The sequence below is a fragment of the Echinops telfairi genome, unplaced genomic scaffold, assembly GCF_000313985.2.
Source record: "Echinops telfairi isolate 266 unplaced genomic scaffold, ASM31398v2 ScPeMD7_3;HRSCAF=10, whole genome shotgun sequence".
NCBI classification, from domain to species: domain Eukaryota; kingdom Metazoa; phylum Chordata; class Mammalia; order Afrosoricida; family Tenrecidae; genus Echinops; species Echinops telfairi.
Genome location: NW_022103899.1, coordinates 61,260,437 through 61,279,248, shown reverse-complemented (window position 1 = coordinate 61,279,248; position 18,812 = coordinate 61,260,437). Strand labels below are relative to the sequence as shown.

The 18,812-nt window shown below is 54.8% G+C and overlaps 1 protein-coding gene across 1 annotated transcript in view; it reads left to right on the top strand.

Moving 5' to 3' along the window:
• The window catches only part of ASB18 (ankyrin repeat and SOCS box containing 18), an 83,861-nt gene extending 67,780 nt beyond the window's left edge, over positions 1-16,081 (top strand). The window contains exons 6-7 of the mRNA XM_004701860.2: positions 12,286-12,399; positions 14,207-16,081. Coding sequence (XP_004701917.1) covers positions 12,286-12,399; positions 14,207-14,392 — 300 coding nt within the window. The 3' untranslated portion in view covers positions 14,393-16,081. The remainder of the gene's footprint in view (positions 1-12,285; positions 12,400-14,206) is intronic.
• The last annotated feature ends 2,731 nt before the right edge of the window (positions 16,082-18,812 follow it).

Genomic DNA, 18,812 nt, shown 5'->3' with positions numbered 1-18,812 from the left:
TCCTCTTTTTCCCAAGAAGTGCCTGGTGGGTTGGAACCACTGACCTTGTGTTTAGCAGTCCAACAGGTAACTCACGATGAAAATGCCGGGCATGTTTAATTCAAAAACAAAAAGTGCCAAGGAAGACCCTCAACGAGATGGATTGACATAATGGCTATAACTCAGGGCTTCACCCTGGTCGCAACGGTGAGGATGGCGCAGAACCGGGTATTCTGTTTCCTTCCGCGGGCATGAGTCGGGCCCCTGACAACAATTCAAACCCAGTGCTCAAGACTCACCAGTTATCCGCAAGAGACATGTTTTGGTCCGATCCGTGTTGAAGCAATGGCTGGAAAGGCTGTTTTCCAAAGGACAGGATTGGGGAAGATCTAAATGGTGAGGACCCCGCCTTTCCCTCATTTGCTGACATTGTGCGATCATCGATCATCGTCTGCAAAGAGTAAACTCGCTGACATCGGGTAGATGCTGACTCCTTGAGACCACATTGGACAGAGTAGAACTGGCCCTTCGAGTTTCTGAGGCTATAACTCTTTATGGGAGCAGACAGCCTCCACTTTCTCCCATGGAGCAGCTGGTGGGTTCAAACCACTGGCCTTGTGGTTAGCAGGCCAATGCTTAAGCACAGTGCCACCAGGGCTGCTTCACAAAGAGTAAAGAGGTGGCAGAAAGAGGACAGTCCACTCAGGGATTCCACACAGCGGTAAGGACTGGCAGTTTTGAGACTCTCAGCCTCAGGAGGAAGCCTCGGATGACCCTCCACTAATGTGCATCCACATCCTCTCTGAAAGAGAAGAAACACAGCATTTTCATATCCCGTCGTGCCTGCAGGTTTCTAAGTGCAAGGTACAATCCTATCATTGTCATCTCTGGGGACAGGACTCTGGCCTCTCAGCTCTGTCTTGACTCAGAGATGCAAGATGAGGCGCAGTGCCTTGGGGTCTCCAGCCACCTCCTTTCTAGGGTCCGTGATCCTGTAACCACCCAAACTCCCTGCCATCAGTCAGTTCCGACTCACAGTCACCCTATAGGACAGGTTAGAACTGTGCCTGTAGGCTTCTGAGGCTGTAAATCTCTACAGGAGCAGACAGCCTCATCTCTCGCCCATGGAGCTGTGGGCGGGTTTGAACCTCCAACCTTGCAGATAACAACCCAATGTCTAGCCCACGGAGCTAGCAAGTCACCTCAGCACTGTGCCAGGCACACAGAAATGCGGCCCAGTCAGCAGGTCTAGGAGCTTTCTGTTTAGCTTGGGGCGTATTTGGGGGTGGGACCAGTTTGTTGGCGTGGGAGTCTCTGGAAGGTACAAATGATTCTCCCAGATGTAAGAGGTTCTGGAACACCCCATGGTGCCTTGGAAGAAAGGTCTGGCTATTGCTTTTGAAAAAGCCAGTCGTTGCAAACATCAGCCTCTGGAGCACACAGGGACTCTGACCCACATGGAGTCCCATGAGTCAGAGGCGACCTAAGGGCCGCTGGCTGATGTTTGGGTTCTGTGGGGACCAAAACCAGAGGAGCCTGGGTGGCATAATGGGTTGCATGTTGGGCTGCCAGCCACAAGGTCAGCAGTTCAAAACCACCAGCCGCTCTATAGGAAAAAGATGAGGCTTTCTACTCCTATGAAGAGTTACAACCTTGGAAACCCACAGGGGCTGTTCTGCCCTAGAGGGTCACTACGGGTTGGTGTCAACTTGATGGCAGTGAGTTTGGATTTTAGCTTTTGTGGGAGCCAAGAGGCCATGAGAAAGGGGACGGTCTGTCTCCAATGGACCCTTCCTGGCCATTAGGGGTTCCCGGTATTTTGAGGGGGAAGCTTTTAGATACCTTCAAGCTGTCAGAAGAAGCATTGCGCCCCCCCCCTTCTTCCCCTACACGTACATCATGCCCCGCATGTGTAACCCTCAACTCAGGAAGGGGGCCTAGCCACTCCCTATGTGTGGTCTGCCTGGCCAGCCTGGGTTTCTTTAGAAATGGGCATGTGTCCCCTTGGTGCAAAGGCACTGCCCCCTGAGAGAGTGCAGGGTGGACGGGCTCAGCCCCCAGAGCCCCTGCAGGGAATGGGGGTATCCCGACCACGCCGAGAATCCCTCCCAAAAAAGGGATGAGGACCCAAGAGGCACTGGTCTTGCCAGGCTGGGCACCAGACGAGGGTAACCCGCCCCCACCAAGCCCCGTGTGCCGGGCTAGTGTGCCACTGGGGAGGGAGCGAACTCCCCTGCACCAGATCAAAGGGGCAGGCCACTCAGCCCGCAGCCCTACAGAGTCGGCAGCCAACCTGCTGGAGGGTCACAAAGATGCCCGCCAGCAGGACTGGCCCCATGGCGAGGTGTACACAGACACAAGGGAACATCACCAAGCACACCATCCCTGGGCACAGCCACGCGCTCAATGGATGTGAAGAGATCCCCGCGGAGTTCAGAACGCCGGGGCCAAAAGGCTGCACAGTGAGCGCGTGACACAAATTGCAGTACCCTGTCCCCAGACAAAGGCAAGATCGGGGACAGCAGGCAGACGGGCAGCCCCCACCAGAGCCCTGCTCAGCGTCCCACAGACACCCACCAAAGCGGGGTCAGGGTTCCAGCGGTGAGCAGGTTGAGAGTGCCTGGCCTCTGTGCCTGGGTGACCACTAGTTAAGACTTGAGTTGCAGGTGTGGGCAGGGGCAGGGGCAGAGGCAGGTGTGGGCCAGGTCGGACCCGTGGGGCGTTCTCAGACCTGGGGGATGGTGGCAATTACCCAGCACATGGACCCAACCTGGTCTTGCAGTGGCTACAGGTGACCATGTGAATTGGGGGTTAAAAGCTTGGTTCTGGTCTGGAGTGAAGGGGTTTGCTCCCACTCCTCCTACCCCACCCCACTCTCACCTAGGAGACAAATTCCTGAAGCATTCGCACACACACCTGCCTCTGGCCCTGCTGTACAAAGAAAGACCACTTCTCCGGCCTTGCTGCTCAGAAGACCACGTCTGTGCTTTGAATCCAGACGGGATTGCCCCAGGGCGGCGGCCCCAGCAGCTGTCCAGCCAGCTCCCCACATGGGCGATGGCCTCACGTGCGACAGAAGGAAGCACGGCCCTGTCCTGCGTCATCTTCACAATGCGGCCACATTGATCCTGTCCGGCCACCGAGTCCACCCATCTCCCGGGGCAGAGGTCACCAGCAAACCAGGGAGAACAATAGGCACCCTCAGACTCAACTTACCCACAAGCAGGGGACACGCAGGGACATCACCTGCCAGGAGGGAGTCCTCCCACCAGCTCCAGCACCAGCATCCCACAGGCGTCCTGTAAACACATCGTCACTCAGCCACCGTAGCCCCAGGGCTGCAGGGCTCGGAGATGGTGCTGCAGTGACAAGCAGGGGCAGCCCTGTCCCCTGCCCTCATGGCACCAGCTGCAGGGAAGGCAGGGGATTGGCATGGAGGGCCACCCAGCGAGACCCGCTGTCCGGGTCCTGAACGAGCCCAGATCGACAGCCGACAGCTCTGGCACGTGAAGGACTGGAAGAAGCAGCCTTCCAGGCAGAAAGGCCTGCAGGCGCAAGGGGAGCCCTGCAGCTGCGTGTGCGAGCAATTGCAAAGACTGCTGAGGGGTGGCCGCACTGGAGAGGAGGGGACAGCAAGGGGAGCCAAGACTGGGAGGCGGAGCCCAGCTGAGGACCGTGTAGCCCAGCACTTCTGGTTATGATGGGGCCTCCTTGGGCCCATGGCAGCCCCGAGGGTGTCAGAGTGGACGTCTACACCATGTGGCTTTCCAGTGGCTATTTTCTCCGAAGGAGGTGGCCAGGCCTTTCTTCCGAGGCACACCCGGGTGGCCACAGACCTCCCGCTGAGAGAGCTGGTAATCACGAGGTCTGCATTTGGAACCCACCGGAGACCCCACGGAGGCAGTTCTACTCCGCCCTGTCGGATCCAGATGAGTTGCGGCCGACCCGACGGTGGTTCGACTTTGGTTATTTGGGAGGCAGGCGGCTGCTAATGGCAGGGGACCTCATGAAATCATTTAAAGCGAGAAGGTGGCTGAAGCCAACACGAGGCTGGAGAAGGGTTATCCTGTTCCAGCGTGGGGACCGGGCGGGACCCCAGGTTGTGAGGGAAGGCCTCACAGGGCAGCGGTGGTGGGCACTGGGGCAGGGGGCAGGGAGCTGTAGTCTCTGTCTTGCCCCCCTTCACTGCTGATGATGCTAGCCCCCTCCTGGTGACAGAACAGTGTGTGTTTGGGAGGCGTCTTGTCACGGTGCGGGGTCCGCACCCTGGGTGGTTTCAGGGGAGAACACGGGGTAGCAGTAGTCAAAAGCCAAGACCAGGTCCCCACCCCGCTGGGCACTGGGCCTCATGCCCGGCGGGCGGGCGGGCGGGCGTCCTTTCTCCGGCAGCGAGCCTGTGTGGGCTCCCCCTTAATTTCCTCTCTGCCGCCTCATTAGCTGAAGATGGCTCCGCCGCTAATGACATCAGCATGTCAGAGTCAATGTGGCCGCTCGGCAGACAGCGAGGAGCTGCCGAGGTTTTTAAACTGTGTTGGCGTAAAAATAATGAAGGCAGCCGGCTGGCTGGCAAATACGAGGGGGCAGGACTGAGGGGGGGTGCGGCCAGGAGCCCCGGAGAGGGGGATGTGGAGCGACAGGAGATGAATTCCCGGAGACAGGCAATAAGGCTGGCTCACAGGCTGTGACCCGGGGAGGGGGCAGGGAGGCGCAGCTCATCCCAGGAGCACCCTCCCCCTCCACCCCCCTGCACTGCCTGCAGTCACCAGGGGCCATTTACATGCTGCCCAGAGAGAGGACAGGGCACCAGTCGGAGGGTCCGGTAGACCAGGCCTGCAATGCCCCTTACATGTCACCCAGCTCTTTCCGGTGGTCTGGGCGCTCCATGGCACGGTGCCACGCGGCACGAAAGGTGGGTGTTGGAATCAGAGCAGCCAGGCAGGAGGCACAGGCAGCCAGGAACGCAGCTGGCTCAGGGCGGGAGGCTTGGAGAGGCTGAGTGGGGGGTGGGGGGGTGCACGCTGACCAGGGTCCACTCTGGTTCCCCTCTATGGCTGGTCACTTGGCTTGAGGCATTCTCCTCGGAGGAGCCTGCTGCCCTCAGACGGTGGGAGAGAGCGAAGGAGGGTCAGGAGGGAATTGGCAAGATGGTCCTTCAAGGGCCCATGCGGTGACCAGGCCACTGGGATCCCTCTGGCCAGAGGCAGGAGGTCCACCGCTGCAGCAGCAGCAGCTCAGGGCTCAGCTGAGGGGACGGCTTGTCTCTGAGCCACTCTACCCCACGTCTGTGACCAGGGGGACAGCACTGAAAAAGCAAAAGGAGAGAGGGAGGAGAGAGTCCAGAGTCAGCCAAGCTGTAAGGGATGGTGGCAGAGGTGCCCTGCCTTCCAGGAGGTCAGTGAGTGCAGAGGTGTGAACCAGATGGACCCTTGTTGCATAGTAACCTGAAAAGTTGCCAGAAGAGAAAGAGAAGAGGCCCGGAGCAGCCCCGGTACATGGGAAGAAGCCAGGTGGGCTAGGTGGACAGACAGACTCAGGACGGGGCTGGGCAGCCCATTCCTCCTGCTGCTCTTAGTGAGACCATCAAGGAACAAGGTGCCCCCGGCTCTCCACTCAACCATCCTCAGGGCCTCATCTTTGTCCCCAGCCCAGTTCCTCTTTCATTCACAGGGTGGCCTCCAGCAGCCACTGGGCCAACCAGCTTCCTCCTTCATTCCCGTTGCTTCTCTTCGGGAAGTCCTAAGAAGTATTTGCTTGTGTCTCCTTGGCCCCCATTGTCATAATCCTTAATTTCCCCAAACCAGTCACTGCCAAGGGAATGGGGCTCCCATGAGGTGTTTAAGCTCATCATATAGTATGTGTTTGGGAGCCGGGCAATGTCAACAATCACAGTTGCTATTTTAAACGTCTTAAAAGACAATAACAAAACCAAGACACTAAGAGGATTCCTCTCATTTACCTGCACAGAGCCTCTCAGTACATGTAAAACAGAGCAAAGCAAGTTTAAGATTGGACATAGATAATTCGGACATTACCGGCTTTTAGATGATGCGTTTTCGTGTGAATATGCAACATTAAAAATTCCAGGGAAATACACAGAAATGAGATTAAAAATAAGTTGTTTTCTATTGATAAAAAATACCTGCAGAGGGAAGATGTAACCATTTATCTTGTGTGTCAAAAAGTATTGTTGAGAATGAGAAATGAAAATAATAAGTAATAATGATTTCAATCAAGCCTTGGTCTTTCACAGATCAAGTGGGGGGAAATAGATGTAGAAGCACTACATCAACAGTGTGATAAAAAGATATTGAACTTTGAACTCACACACACACGCAGAATATAACTTCTTCTAGTACCCCACAGCAGGTGTTGTTCAAAACCATAATGCAATACAGCAGAAAATGAATAGCAGAAAGCTGTGTTGAAATTTTTTTTTTTGGAACTTTTAGAGCACATTTCCAAATAGCAACTGGAGCAATAGGCAACATCATGATAAACGAAGGAAGGATTGAACTTGGCAAGGATTTTATTTTCCTTGAATCCACAATCAATGCTCATGGAAGCAGCAGGGAAGAGATCAAATGACCCATTGCACTGGGCAAATGCTGCACAAGACCTCTTCAAAGTGTTGAGGAGCAAGAATGTCACTTGGAGGACTAAGATGCACCTGACCCAAACCATGGTGTTTTCAATCACCTCTTAGGCATGTGAAAGCTGGATGCTGAGTGAAGAAGACCAAAGGATGAGGTGATGCCTTTGAGTCATGGTGCTGGTGAAGAAGATTGATAGTCCCAAGGACTGCCTGGAGAACTAGGTGTGTTAGTCCAGGTTGACTAGAGAAACAAATTCATAGACTCTCGGGTGTGCAGAAGAAAGACGTTTATATAACACAGCAATCGCATATTGAGAAACCACCCCAGCCCAGTCCAGATCAAGTCTTGAAGTCCGATATTAGGCCATATGCCTGATACCAATCTATAAAGGCCTCTTCAGACTCACGCAACATATGCAATGACGCTTAATACAGGAAGATCACAGGCCAGAGGGTGGAAAGTCTTGTGGATCCAGTGGTGGTGGAAGCATCTCAGCACTGGCAGGGTCTCCACGTGGCTGCTCCAGCTCCAGGACTCTAGCATAGCTCCATGTGTCTTGTCAGCAGGATTGTCTTGCAGGGAGTGGGTGTGTGTCCCACCTCCAGTGACCTATTTCTCTCCTTAGCACCTCCAAATAAGGTCATCAATCTGCGACCTGATTGACAGGCTGTGACCTGATTTACCCTGAAGAGTCTCACGTTGACACCGATGATGTAACTAGCACACTACCAAATCTGTCTTGGAGGAAGTCCAATCTGAATGCTCCTTCAAAGCGAGGATGGTGAGACATTGTATCACGTGCTTTGGACCTGTGGTCAGGAGAGACCAGTCTCTGGAGAAGGACGTCATGCTTGGTTAAGTGGAGGGGCAGCCACAAAGAGGAAGGTCCTGGTGGGGGGTGCCAATGTATCAACCACGGTGAGGCCGGTGCAGGACCAGGCAGTGCTGTACATGAGGTCACTAAGAGTGGACCCGCCTGGACTGTCCCGAACAACTACAGCACCGCTACTTAACGGCGGGCTGCTGAAGAAAAAAAGACAAGCACCTCGAAACGTATGATTTGTGAGCATGCCCGCGTACAAAGGAAAAGCCACCCCATTTTTCAAAGTTACTTTTATTATCACTGAAGGGGAACAATGCGACTGAATTATCTGAGCAGTCAATTAAGGAAATGGAAAGAGAAACACACGATGAGAGATGAGAGGAAGGAATGAATAATGATAAAGGCGAAAATTAATGGATTAGAATATTCTGACAGAGATCTAATCAACGAAGCCCAATCGCTGATTCCTTCCCGGGGAGGGGCAGGGAACAAAGTCGACAAACTTCCAGCAAGACGAAACAAACAAGAGATTGAAAATCTAATTACAGAGAATTTCAAATGCAACCAAATCAAACCCACTGCCACAGAGTCCACCCACCCCCGACCCCCAACACCCAGCGACCCCACGTGTTACAGAGTAGAACTGCTCCCGTGGGGCCTCTTGGCTCTCATCCTGGTGGCACCAGGATGAAGCACTCAGCTGCTAAGGTCAGCAGTTCAAAGCCAAGGTTTCCCCTGGAGAAAGGACCCATCTTCTCCTGCGGAAAAGATGGCTGCTCAGGAAACCCAGCGGGCCAGTTCTCTGTGTCCTAGAGGGTCATCAGGAGTCAGCAGTCACTCCAAGCCCAACAACAATCTTTCCCCCGATGCACCATTGCATGGGTTTGAACCACCAACCTTTGGGGCAGTGGTCAAGCACAAACCCTTTGGGCCACCATCCAGGGCCCTCATCAAATGACAAGGTGCTGAGTCATGGACACAGTGGAGATATCACACCCTCTTGCCCTTCCAGATTCCCAGCTTGTCTACCTGAACAACATCAATAAGCTGTCAGCCCTCTGCCTTCCACCTGGGGTCAACCAGTAGGCTGTCCCAGCAGCAGGAGGGAGAGAAAGATGATGAGGTCAGAGCAGGTGTTCCTTCAGCTCCCTCTCTGCTCCACGCTGGCTGAGTGTCCCCCTCCGAGGGTCACTGCTCCCGGTAAGACAGCCCCTCCACACTCGCTCTCCCCTTCAGCCCCAGGGGAGGTTGTAATTCTGCTAGGATTGCTCCAGGTGCTGCCCCCCATCCCCATCAGCACACACACTCCTCCACCCACACACCGGTGCAGTGCTGCGCTCCTGCAAGAGGAAGATTGCTTTCCAGGAAAACAAATCAAAACTAAATATACTAATAACTATGGAAATTGAAAAAGTCAAAGCATGACCTGGAACTAAATACAGATCTTTCCCCCACTTACCAGGCTGCTGCTTCTAGGTCCCGTTGTAAGGATTCTCTCTCTCTCTCTCTCTCTCTCTCTCTCTCTCTCTCTCTCTCTCTCTCTCTCTCTCTCTCGCTATGAGTCGGCTTTGAGTCAGTGGCAAGGAGTTTGACTGCTTTGGTTTATGTTGAGGGTGATATATACTGAACTGCAGTGTCTTTGAGCTTCCTCAGCAAGTGCTTCAAGGCCTCTATGTTTTGAGCGAGCAAGGTTGTGTCATCTGTGTGTGGAAGGTTGTCCGTGGGTCTTCCTCCGGTCTGGATGCTGCGTTCTTCAGATAGTCCATCAGCGTACAGATGGAATCCGGATGGTGAAAGGCGTCAGCCCTGGCACACACATTTCCTGCTTTGGAACCACGTACCACTCCCTCGTTCTGTCAAGAATTTCACTGTACTTGCCTCCCCCATCAAGGCCCATGGAAGCAGCAGCCGGGAAACCAGACAGCACCCTGCCCCAGGCCAGTCTGATGCAGAAACCCCTGTACGTTGTTAGAGAGCAAAGATGGCATTTTGAGGATTCAGGTGTGCCTGACCCAACCGTGTGTATTGGACAGCTGGACAACGAATGAAGGAGACCAGCAGAGATCCGGGCCTGTGAATAATGGTATGGACCAGAAACAAAGTATATTGATGATTGGTTGCATAGACTACGGAAAGAACGTCTCGGAGGAAGTCAGGCCGGGCGAGAGCTTGGCTCACGTACTTTGGACATGTGATCAGGAGGGACCAGTCCCTGGGGAAGGACAAGGGGCAGACCCTCGATAAGGTGGATGGACACAGCGACTGGACAGAGATCCATCTGTGGTCTCAAACGTAGGCACGATTGTGAGGGTGACCCAGGCCCAGGCAGTGTTTCCTTCTGCTGTGCACGGGGTCAGGGTGAGTCAGAACTGGCGCGCTGGTGCCTAAGGACAAGGCCCACGCGTGTGAGGCTCACACCCTTCACGTGCCAGGCCTAACGCCCCTCCAGAATGCCAACAGGCATCAGCTTTCCAGAGTCTCCCCCAGTAGGAAGAACATCTTAGAAAGTTTATCACGTTAGTTTAAAGCGATATCAAAATCCTCCCCCCAAAAAAGCTCAACAAATAAAATGAGAAGCTGAACTTAGATATGAAAAGAGATGCAAAACCATCATTTTTCAAATTTTTAATCCGGCCTAAACGAGTAGCACATTATAGCCAAACAGCGTATGTTTCGTGTAGGCATTAAGATAGCATTAAGGAACTATCCATTTTTCAGCTATTCTAATGACATTGTGTTTATGGTTTGGTTTTTTAAGAGTCCTCTGCGAGACACAGGGACATGAGTGAAATGACAGGATGCATGGAGTTTGCTCTAAGTGATATTGGGCCGGAGGTAAATGGAAGAATGGATCTGGCAGGATTGGACACAATTCTTGATGAGTGTACAGGGTTTTCCATACTATTCAATCTACTTTTGTGTACTTTGAAACATCCCATAATTTGTCTTTTGCCTTGAGACTGGAACTAGATAGTGCCAGGCTCCCATGACTGCCATATTCTGATCAATAACACTATAGATTATTCTTGATCAAAAGGAGGGAATGTGGAACAGAATTTCAAGTTTTTTGTAGAACTAAGACTTACTGGACCCACCAAGGTTGGAGAAATCCCCAAATCCATTGCTCTAAGAAAATGTTCGAGCCTTGAACCAAAATACCCCCTGCAGTCCTCCTGACCCTAAGCCAGTTTGGTGGAGGTTGTAAAGAACATTCTTGAGCATCACGCCCTTCAGAATAACTGCCTGTGTGAAATCAAATGGACCACACTGAGGCGCAGGTACACAGTGTAGGGGCCCCTGAGTGTAAGTCAATGGGGGTAAAGCACCCCTGGGGAGAGATCTCAGAGCCAGAAACATGATGTGAAGGGGGGAGCCAGTGTCTCTGAACTCGGCTTATGGAAATTGTGGGGTGGGGGATCTGCTCTGCCTATTTCCACCAAAAATCAGGGCACTCCATCATTTTTTTTTTTAAAGTGTGTCTGAAAACTGTGAGTCATGTGCCCACCTTGAAGAGGAGGCTGTAGATGGGCAGTAGGGACTGTGGTAGTGGAATCAGTGGCCAGGTCTCGGGGAGTGTCATAATGCGTCTCCCCGATTCTCCGTTTCCTAGAACATGGAGACAGGGCTCCCTCCCAGCGCCTCACAGTCCGCCTCTGCGGTGGGGGGAAAAGGGTGCTGCCCCCGTCCTGGGAGGGAGAGAGAGGAGCCCTGTGTGTTCAGCTCCCAGCACAGCCGTCGAGGTGCTATGAGAAAGGGTCTCTGTGGGGCCTTGTGCTGACGTGTATGTCTGTCTGTGCGTTTGGGTTTTGCTTTGGGTTTTTTCCTCAAGGCTTGCTGGAGTCTAAGAATTAAAGAAACTCTTTTAAATGTCTCTATTATCTTTGATACGCCTTTTCACTCCTTCTGGCTGGACAATGTCAGGGAGGTCCACTCCCTTCTTCAAGGTGTACAGCCATTCTCATCTTGCAATTCCTTTCCCAAATCATTCCACCACCATGAGCATAAACCTCGCTGGCTCCACGCTTCTCATCTAACCTGCCCAGTGCCTGTTGTCCGTGGGATCCCGCAGAGATGGCAGAAATACCGAAAGGGGATGGCTTCGCTGAACAGACACTTATTTTCTCACAGATTTAGGAAACCGGTTTCAGAGGTTGGTTCTAGGGGAAGCACTCTCTCTGTGTGTGTGTGTGTCCGCTCTGGGGAAAGGTCCTTGTCTCCTTCCAGTGTCTTTCGGCTCAGCATCTCTCAGAGATCTCCATGCTACTGGGCATTGGTCTTCCCCTGGACCAAGGGGAATACGGGGTCACAATACAGTGGCCTGGGTCAAAAGGACACACTCCCCTCCCAGCTCTTCCTTCTTGGTGGTCCCTCTGATCTCTAGTGAGATGAATGGTGTGCCCTTGGAAACACCCCTTTTATCGGATCAGTGCTGTGATGGGATTAAGGGTGTTACATCCCCCGCATAATCCTCTTATTGGTTTACTTGGCAAATCACATCCAGGAGGTGATGATATGATGTCCCTTCACAGCTGCCAAACCGCTGAGCTTCACGGCCAGCCAAGTTGACACATAGCTGGGGGGGAGGGCGGGGGGCATTCAGTCCATGGCCCTCCTCTTCCTGTCTCCCCTCCACTCCCTTCTTCTCCCTCCCTCTCTCCCCACTCCCTCACTCAGTCTGCCTGGTTCAGGGAAGCATGTCCCCGTTTTGCTGGGGCCCTGTTACCTCAGTTGATGAATCTTTTCCAAAACCAAATGAACCCGATACAATTTATCTTGTCAGAATGTTCTTTTTAACAGAGCCAAATATGCCCCCCACCCTACCCCACTTCTTCCCCACCTGGGACCCCAAAACCCAGGCCTCTCAACTGCACGGTCACCTCTTCCGAGCAGGTGCTGAAGACCTGTGCGTCCACCTCCACAGTCATCGAAGTCCTCTTCAATTCCTACCGCTGGCTCCGCGTGTCCGAGGGCTGGAAGGCCGCCATCCCGGAGGAGGTGTTCCAGGTGAGGGGGTCGTCTGCCGGGTCCCTCTTTCCCATGCATGGTGCCTGGCACTAATGTCCAAACGCAGGGGTGTGTGTGTCCATTGAAGAAGCAAAGAGAAGAGGGGAGGGGCTGTATTTACACATTTTCTGTTTTCCTTCTGCTGCTGTTGTTGCTTGAGTTTGCTCTGACCCAGCGTGCGGCAGAAGGAAACACCGCCCGGCCCCTCGCCTGGCTCGCCATAGCTGTTGTGTGTGAGCTCGGGGTTGCGGCCAATCTGCTGCTTTCCTTCAGGGGTGGCCTCAACACTCACATGGCCAAGGACCCGTTGTTCTCACTGGGGAGCTGCTGGCTGCAGGGTGCAGTAAAACCAGCCTTGGCTGGGGACCCAATGGCCAGGGGGTGTGGGTCCAGAGCCCACCTGATCCACAGAGGTCCCTGTGTCAGCCTCATCCCACCACTGCGATGACAGGGCCTCCCCTCTGGACCCACATCCAGGCCCACAGGTGACTCAGAAAGAGGGAGGGAGCCGTTTCCCCAGGAGCCTCTAGGAAGTACCCTCATTCAACCCACGGGGTTGTCATTCCTAGCTGCCACCTGCTGCTCCCAGGCAAGGCCCACCCCAGGATGACCCAGAAGGGCGTTTTCAGATAGAGATGGGCCGGGCTTTTCTTCCTAGTCTCTTCTCCCCAGTCCCTCTTAGTCTGGAAGCTCCGCTGGCAGCTGTTGGGCATCCTAGCAACACGCCGGCCACCCATGAGGACCGTGGCAGCTGAGCTTGAGACTCCCTGGCCCGGAATCAAGCCTGGGTCTACAGCTTCAAAGAGGAGAGTCCTCCCACTAAGCCAGCGCTGCCTATGCCCACTGGGTGCACTATTGAACTCTAAAGCAGTTCTGGGCTCCAGCTGGCTTCCACAGGGTTCCTGGGCCCATCCATCAAAGAAAAACGAAGGTCCCCTGGGGGCAGAGATGTGTGGAGTGCACCTAGACTCCAGACGTGTGATCGGGAGGGGCCCAGGCCCAGGCCCTGGAGAAAGATGTCTCACTTGGTAAAGCAGAAGCCCAGAAACTGAGCTCACTGCCCTCGAGTGGATTTCCACTCACAGCGACCCTACAGGGCAGGGCAGAACTGTCCAGTGGGTTTCCGAGACTGTAACTCTTTTCAGGAGCAGAGAGCCTCATCTTTCTCCCTGGGAGCAGCTGGGGGTTTCGAACTGCTGACTCCGAGGTTAGCAGCCCAGCACGTATCCACTGTGCCATCAGGGATGGCCATGGAGTCGATCCATCTTGATGAGGGTCTTCCTCCCAGATGGGCCGCGAAAAGGAGGAAGACCTTTGGCAAATGGGTTCACACAGGACATGGTGAGGAGGCCGCAGGACCACCCTGAGTCAGAGCCGACCAACAGCAGCCACAGGAACCTTCAGTGTCAAGGGCGCCAGGGGGCGGGCTGGGCAAACAGGAAGTCACCCCCAGGAAACAGGAAGTTGTCCTTCCCAGTGTGGTCATCTGGTCGCAGGTGGTCCTGCGCGGCTGCCAAGACTACCCAAAAGGTTGGCGGTTCTAATCCACCCCCATTGCCTCAGAGTACGTGCCTGGCCACTTGCTTCTGGAAGGTCAGGGCCATGGGAGACCCCACAGAGCACTTGTACCGTGACACAGACATGCTTACACACACAGGGGGTCGCTGTGAATCAAAACAGACTGGACTGGGGCCCAGCCTGAGCCAAGGCTGGATCTTGTGAGCAGTCACGGGCCTCAAAGCTGGGGCAGGGGGGAGGATCCTGCCGGTCCCGGGACATAGACTCACACTCCTGCTTCGCTTCCCAGATGCATCAGCCCTTCTACCAGTCCTTCCTCTGCCTGGCCGGCACCCCGCGCTGCCTGCAGCACCTCTGCCGGAGCGCCATCCGGAAGCTGTTTGGCAAGCGCTGTTTCCAGCTGGTCCCCCTGCTGCCCCTGCCCAGGTCCCTGCAGGACTACCTGCTCCTGGAGCCTGAAGGCATCTTGCACTGAGGACCTGCTACTGATGTGGAGGAGGATGGGTACCATGGTAACACCCCGGGGGGACCCGCTGCACATCACTCTCGGTCTGATGGGGGGTGGGGGGTGTATGGCTCTCCGGAATCACCCTGCGTTTGTAATAAAAATCCTTGCTGCTGCCCAGAGTGGGGAGCCAGGGTGGGGAGCTGGCGGCATCTCGAGTCTCCTAGTAGAGGTTCCCCTAGATCTGCGGTGTCCCTCTCATAACCAAACCCAGCACTGCCAGTCCACTCCGACTTGCGGCCACTCTGGAGCATCCAAGACCGTCCCTCTTCATGGGAGCAGACAGCCTGGTCTTTCTCCCTCGGTACTCCATGGACACTGCCTTGCTGGCATTCGAACGGAAGGTCTGTGTCCATCCTGCGTCCAGCAGGTCGGTCTCTGTGCTTCCTCGTAGGAAAAGGCCCGGTGGCACAGTGGGTTAGACGCTGGACTTCTCACCCAAAGGCCAGCAATTCCAAGCCACCAGCCTCTCCCAGGAAGAAAGATGAGGCTGCCTGCTTCAGTAAAGAGTGAGAGCTGCAGAAACCCACAGGGGCAGTTCTGCCCGGCCCCCCAGAGCGCCGGACTCGCCTCAGCGGCAGGGGTCTGGCGTCTTGGTCTGGTCACTTGCTGGGAATGCGCACAGCATCTCACAGTGTCTCCATCACACCGGCACACCTGTCAGAAATGACCGCAGGGGTGTCAGATGCTGTGGTGCACCAGGAAACCAGGAGATGCCTACCACTCCGTTGACAGTGCCATTCGCCTGGCTGTGGAGGGCTGGGACCCAGCCTGCAGGAGCTCGGGGCTGATGCGGAAACACACGTCAAAGGAGACGGCGGAAGAGGCAGTGCATTTGAACGCCAGTGTAGGCACGGACCGCTGAAGGTCGGTGGACTGCCAGAACAGAGACCATCTGGCAAGAAGTGCAAAACAAGGCTCCTTAGAAACAAGATGGCGAGACTGTCACATAGGAGACTGTCCTCATCAGGAGACCAGGTCCTGGAGAAGGACGTCATATCTGGTAGAGCAGAGGGTCAGGGACACAGAGGAAGGCCCTGGATGAGATGGGCCGACACCGGGGCTGCGTCAGCGGGCTCAGACATAAGACAGTGGTGAGGATGGTTTCCCACGGGGTCGCTCCGGGTCAGAACCACTTGACGGCACTGAACAAGAGCTCGTTTAGTTGTGGACGCACAGGCTGGCAGCCCAGCCTCAGACCCCCAGGCATGCCCACCCCATACCAGGGTCCAGTCGCCAGAGAAGTTCCTCCCCAGAACAGGACACTCGAGTCCAGAACCAGAGTGCTGCCCTGGCCCACTGCTGCCCCAGGGGTCCTGAGAAGGACATTGAGGGTGGGACTTGCACACGGGTCTCCGTTGGACACTGGTCCCAAACAAAGCTGAGAGGACAACACCAGCAGTCCAGCAGGGAGCACCAGGGGAGGGGGAGCAGGGGAGGGCATGCCCAGGTTGGGAGAGGGCTGATGGGCTGGAGCTTCACCAGGGAGAGATGCTCAGAGGGCAAGCATGCAGTAGGCGTCTTGGGTCCCCTCTCTTTTCCCAGGGGCCTCAGGCAAGAAGAGGGAGGAGGGAGGAGCCACGCCTTCAGGAAGGTGCCCATTTGGAAAAGGACTGCAGGCGATGAACAAAACCCCCTGCAGGAGTGGGATGGAGGGTGGGTCAGAGGCACGGAGGAGGAGGCTGGGAGGGGCAGTAGCACAGGGAAGTGGGGTCAGAGGGACGGAGGAGGAGGCTGGGAGGGGCAGTAGCACAGGGAAGTGGGGTCAGAGGGACAGAGGAGGGGGCTGGAGGGGCAGTAGCACAGGGAAGTGGGGTCAGAGGGATGGAGGAGGAGGCTGGGAGGGGCAGTAGCACAGGGAAGGAGAGTGAGCAGCCCCGTGTATGTAGAAGAAGCAAGTCCAGCTGAACCTTGTGGGTGCGGGTCAGTGGACCAGCAGGAACAGTCATCGGACACCAAGCCCCAGCTTCTGCTACTGCCCGCCCCCATCTTTGCCACAAACTGCCCGGTCCTCTGACCCAACGCCAGTTTTCTGGGCATCAACACTGCCCCATGGTGGCCCCTGTCAGCATAGCCGGGCTCTTCAGCAGGACTCCAACCTCCCTCGCTGGCTGCCTGGTGCAGGATGGGGAAGCTGGAGGTCAAGGAGCCCTGCTGGGATGTAGGCTTGGACGCTCTAGGTGTGGGACGGGCCAGGTGTCTGCATGGCTAACCAGCCTGAGGGACACCTCTGCTGGTGGCGGTCACCAGGCCCACTCACTGGAAAGACTGTGAAGGTGAGGGCCCGAGACCCTGTTCAGAAAAGTTACTGTTGGTAGGTGTCATCCAGTCAGTGCTGACACAAAAAGACCCCGCCCGCAACAGAAAAGAACACTACCCAGGCCTGCGCCCTTGTGGTCCTTACATCATCTGTTGTCAATTTGAGACTGAAGAGGGACAGGGTGGAGTTTAGCCTGTCAATCAGGTCGCTGCTTGAGAACCTTATTTGGAGGCCCTAAGGAGGCAAATGGCTCACTGGAGGCAGGACACACTCTCACTCCCTGTGAGACATTTCTGTGGAGAAGACACATGGAGCTATGCCAGAGCCCTGGAGCTGGAGGAGCCACGTGGAGACCCCTGCCAGCGCTGAGATGCTTCCACTGCCACTGCATCCGCAAGACCTTCCACCCGCTGGCCTGTGATCGTCCTGCGCTCGACGTCATTGCATGTGTTACCTGAGTCTGAGGAGGAACTTGCAGACTGGTATTGGACATATGGGCTCATCAGACTTAAGGACTTGATCTGGACTGGGCTGGGGTGTTTTCTCAATATTCAATTGCTCTTGTATCTAAAGCTCTTTCTTATACACATAGGAGTGTCTCTGTGAATTTGTTTCTCTGGTCTGCTCAGACTCACACAACCATCCCCACAAGTGTTCCTGTGCTTGAGCCCATTGTTGCAGCCACAGTGCCATCCGTCTCAAGAGCCTTCCCCTTGGTCGCTGCCCCGCTACGTTACCAAGCCTGGTGTCCTTCTCCGGGGACTAGCTTCTCCTGACAGCCCGCCCAAGCACATGAGTCTCGACACCCTTGCTTCTAAGGAGCCTTTGTCAGGCTGCACTTCTTCAAACAGATCTGTTCTTTTAAGAGCCCACAGGGCTTTCTCTTTTTTTAATAATTAAATCATTTTGTTGGGGGCTCGCACAACTCTTATCACAATCCACACATCCATCCATCGTGTCAAGCGCTTTTGTACATTTGTTTCCCTCATCATTCTCAGAACAGTTGCTTTCTACTTGAGCCCTTGGTATCAGCTCTTCATTTTTTCCCTCCCTCCTTGCTCCCCCTCCCCCATGAACCCTTGATAATTTATGAATTATTATTATTTTGTCATATCTTACATTTCCCTTCGCCCACTTCTCCACTGTCCGTCCCCCAGGGAGGAGGTTATATGTAGATCCTTGTCATCGGTTCCCCCTTCCCACCCACCTTCCCTCCACCCTCCCGGAGAGCCCGCAGCACGACAATTCAATGCATGGAATGCTCTTCGGTCTTCCTTAGTCAGGGTCCCGCTTCCACGTGCAGACCAGGTGACAGCAAAAGACCTGGCTCGGATCAGGTGCGCCTTAGTCCTGAAAGTGACACGCTTGCTTTTCGACACTTCAACCAAGTCTGTGCAGCCGATTGACCCGATGTCACGTGCCCTTTGATCTCTTGACTGCTGCTCCTGGGAGCACTGACGGTGGGTCAGACAAGACGAAACCCTTGACCACTTCCATCTTCTCTCCATGTCATCCTGATGTTGTCTGTGGGCCAGCTGTAAGAATGTTGGTTTGGTTTTGCTGAGCATTCAGTTGGAATTCCCACTGGCGGCTGCAGCTTTCCCCTGCGTCAGCAAGCATCTCAAGGGCTCCGCCCTTTGAGCGAGCGATGTTGTGTCGTGTGCAAACGGCAGCTTGTTCCTAAGCCGCCTCTGACCCTGAGCCCAGCCTCTCTGAGGCTTTGCTCAGCATACAGAGTGATGAGCATGGTGACAGGACACAGACTGTCCTGATTGAAACCAGGCCGGAGTCTCTTGATCCGTGGGCAGGTTCTACGTGAACAAAAGGAGGGTCCCGGAGTTCCCCTCTCCTCAGTGCCATCCAGAGTTGGTTGTGACCCACTGGGATGGCTATGAGTCCAAATGCCTTTGCATAATCTGAATGCAGACAAGGTCTTGACAATACTATGGCTTGGGTCAGGTGCAGCTGTGTCCTCAAAGTGACATGGTTTGGGTCGGTATATTCCACTATTGTTGTGATAGTTAGGTTTGAGGGCAGCTTGACCGGGCCAGAATTCTCCCCTGCTGTGATCTAAGGGGAGAAGTCAGCCCAAGATAGGATCTTCCATGAAGCAGCCAAGCAGTTTGGGGG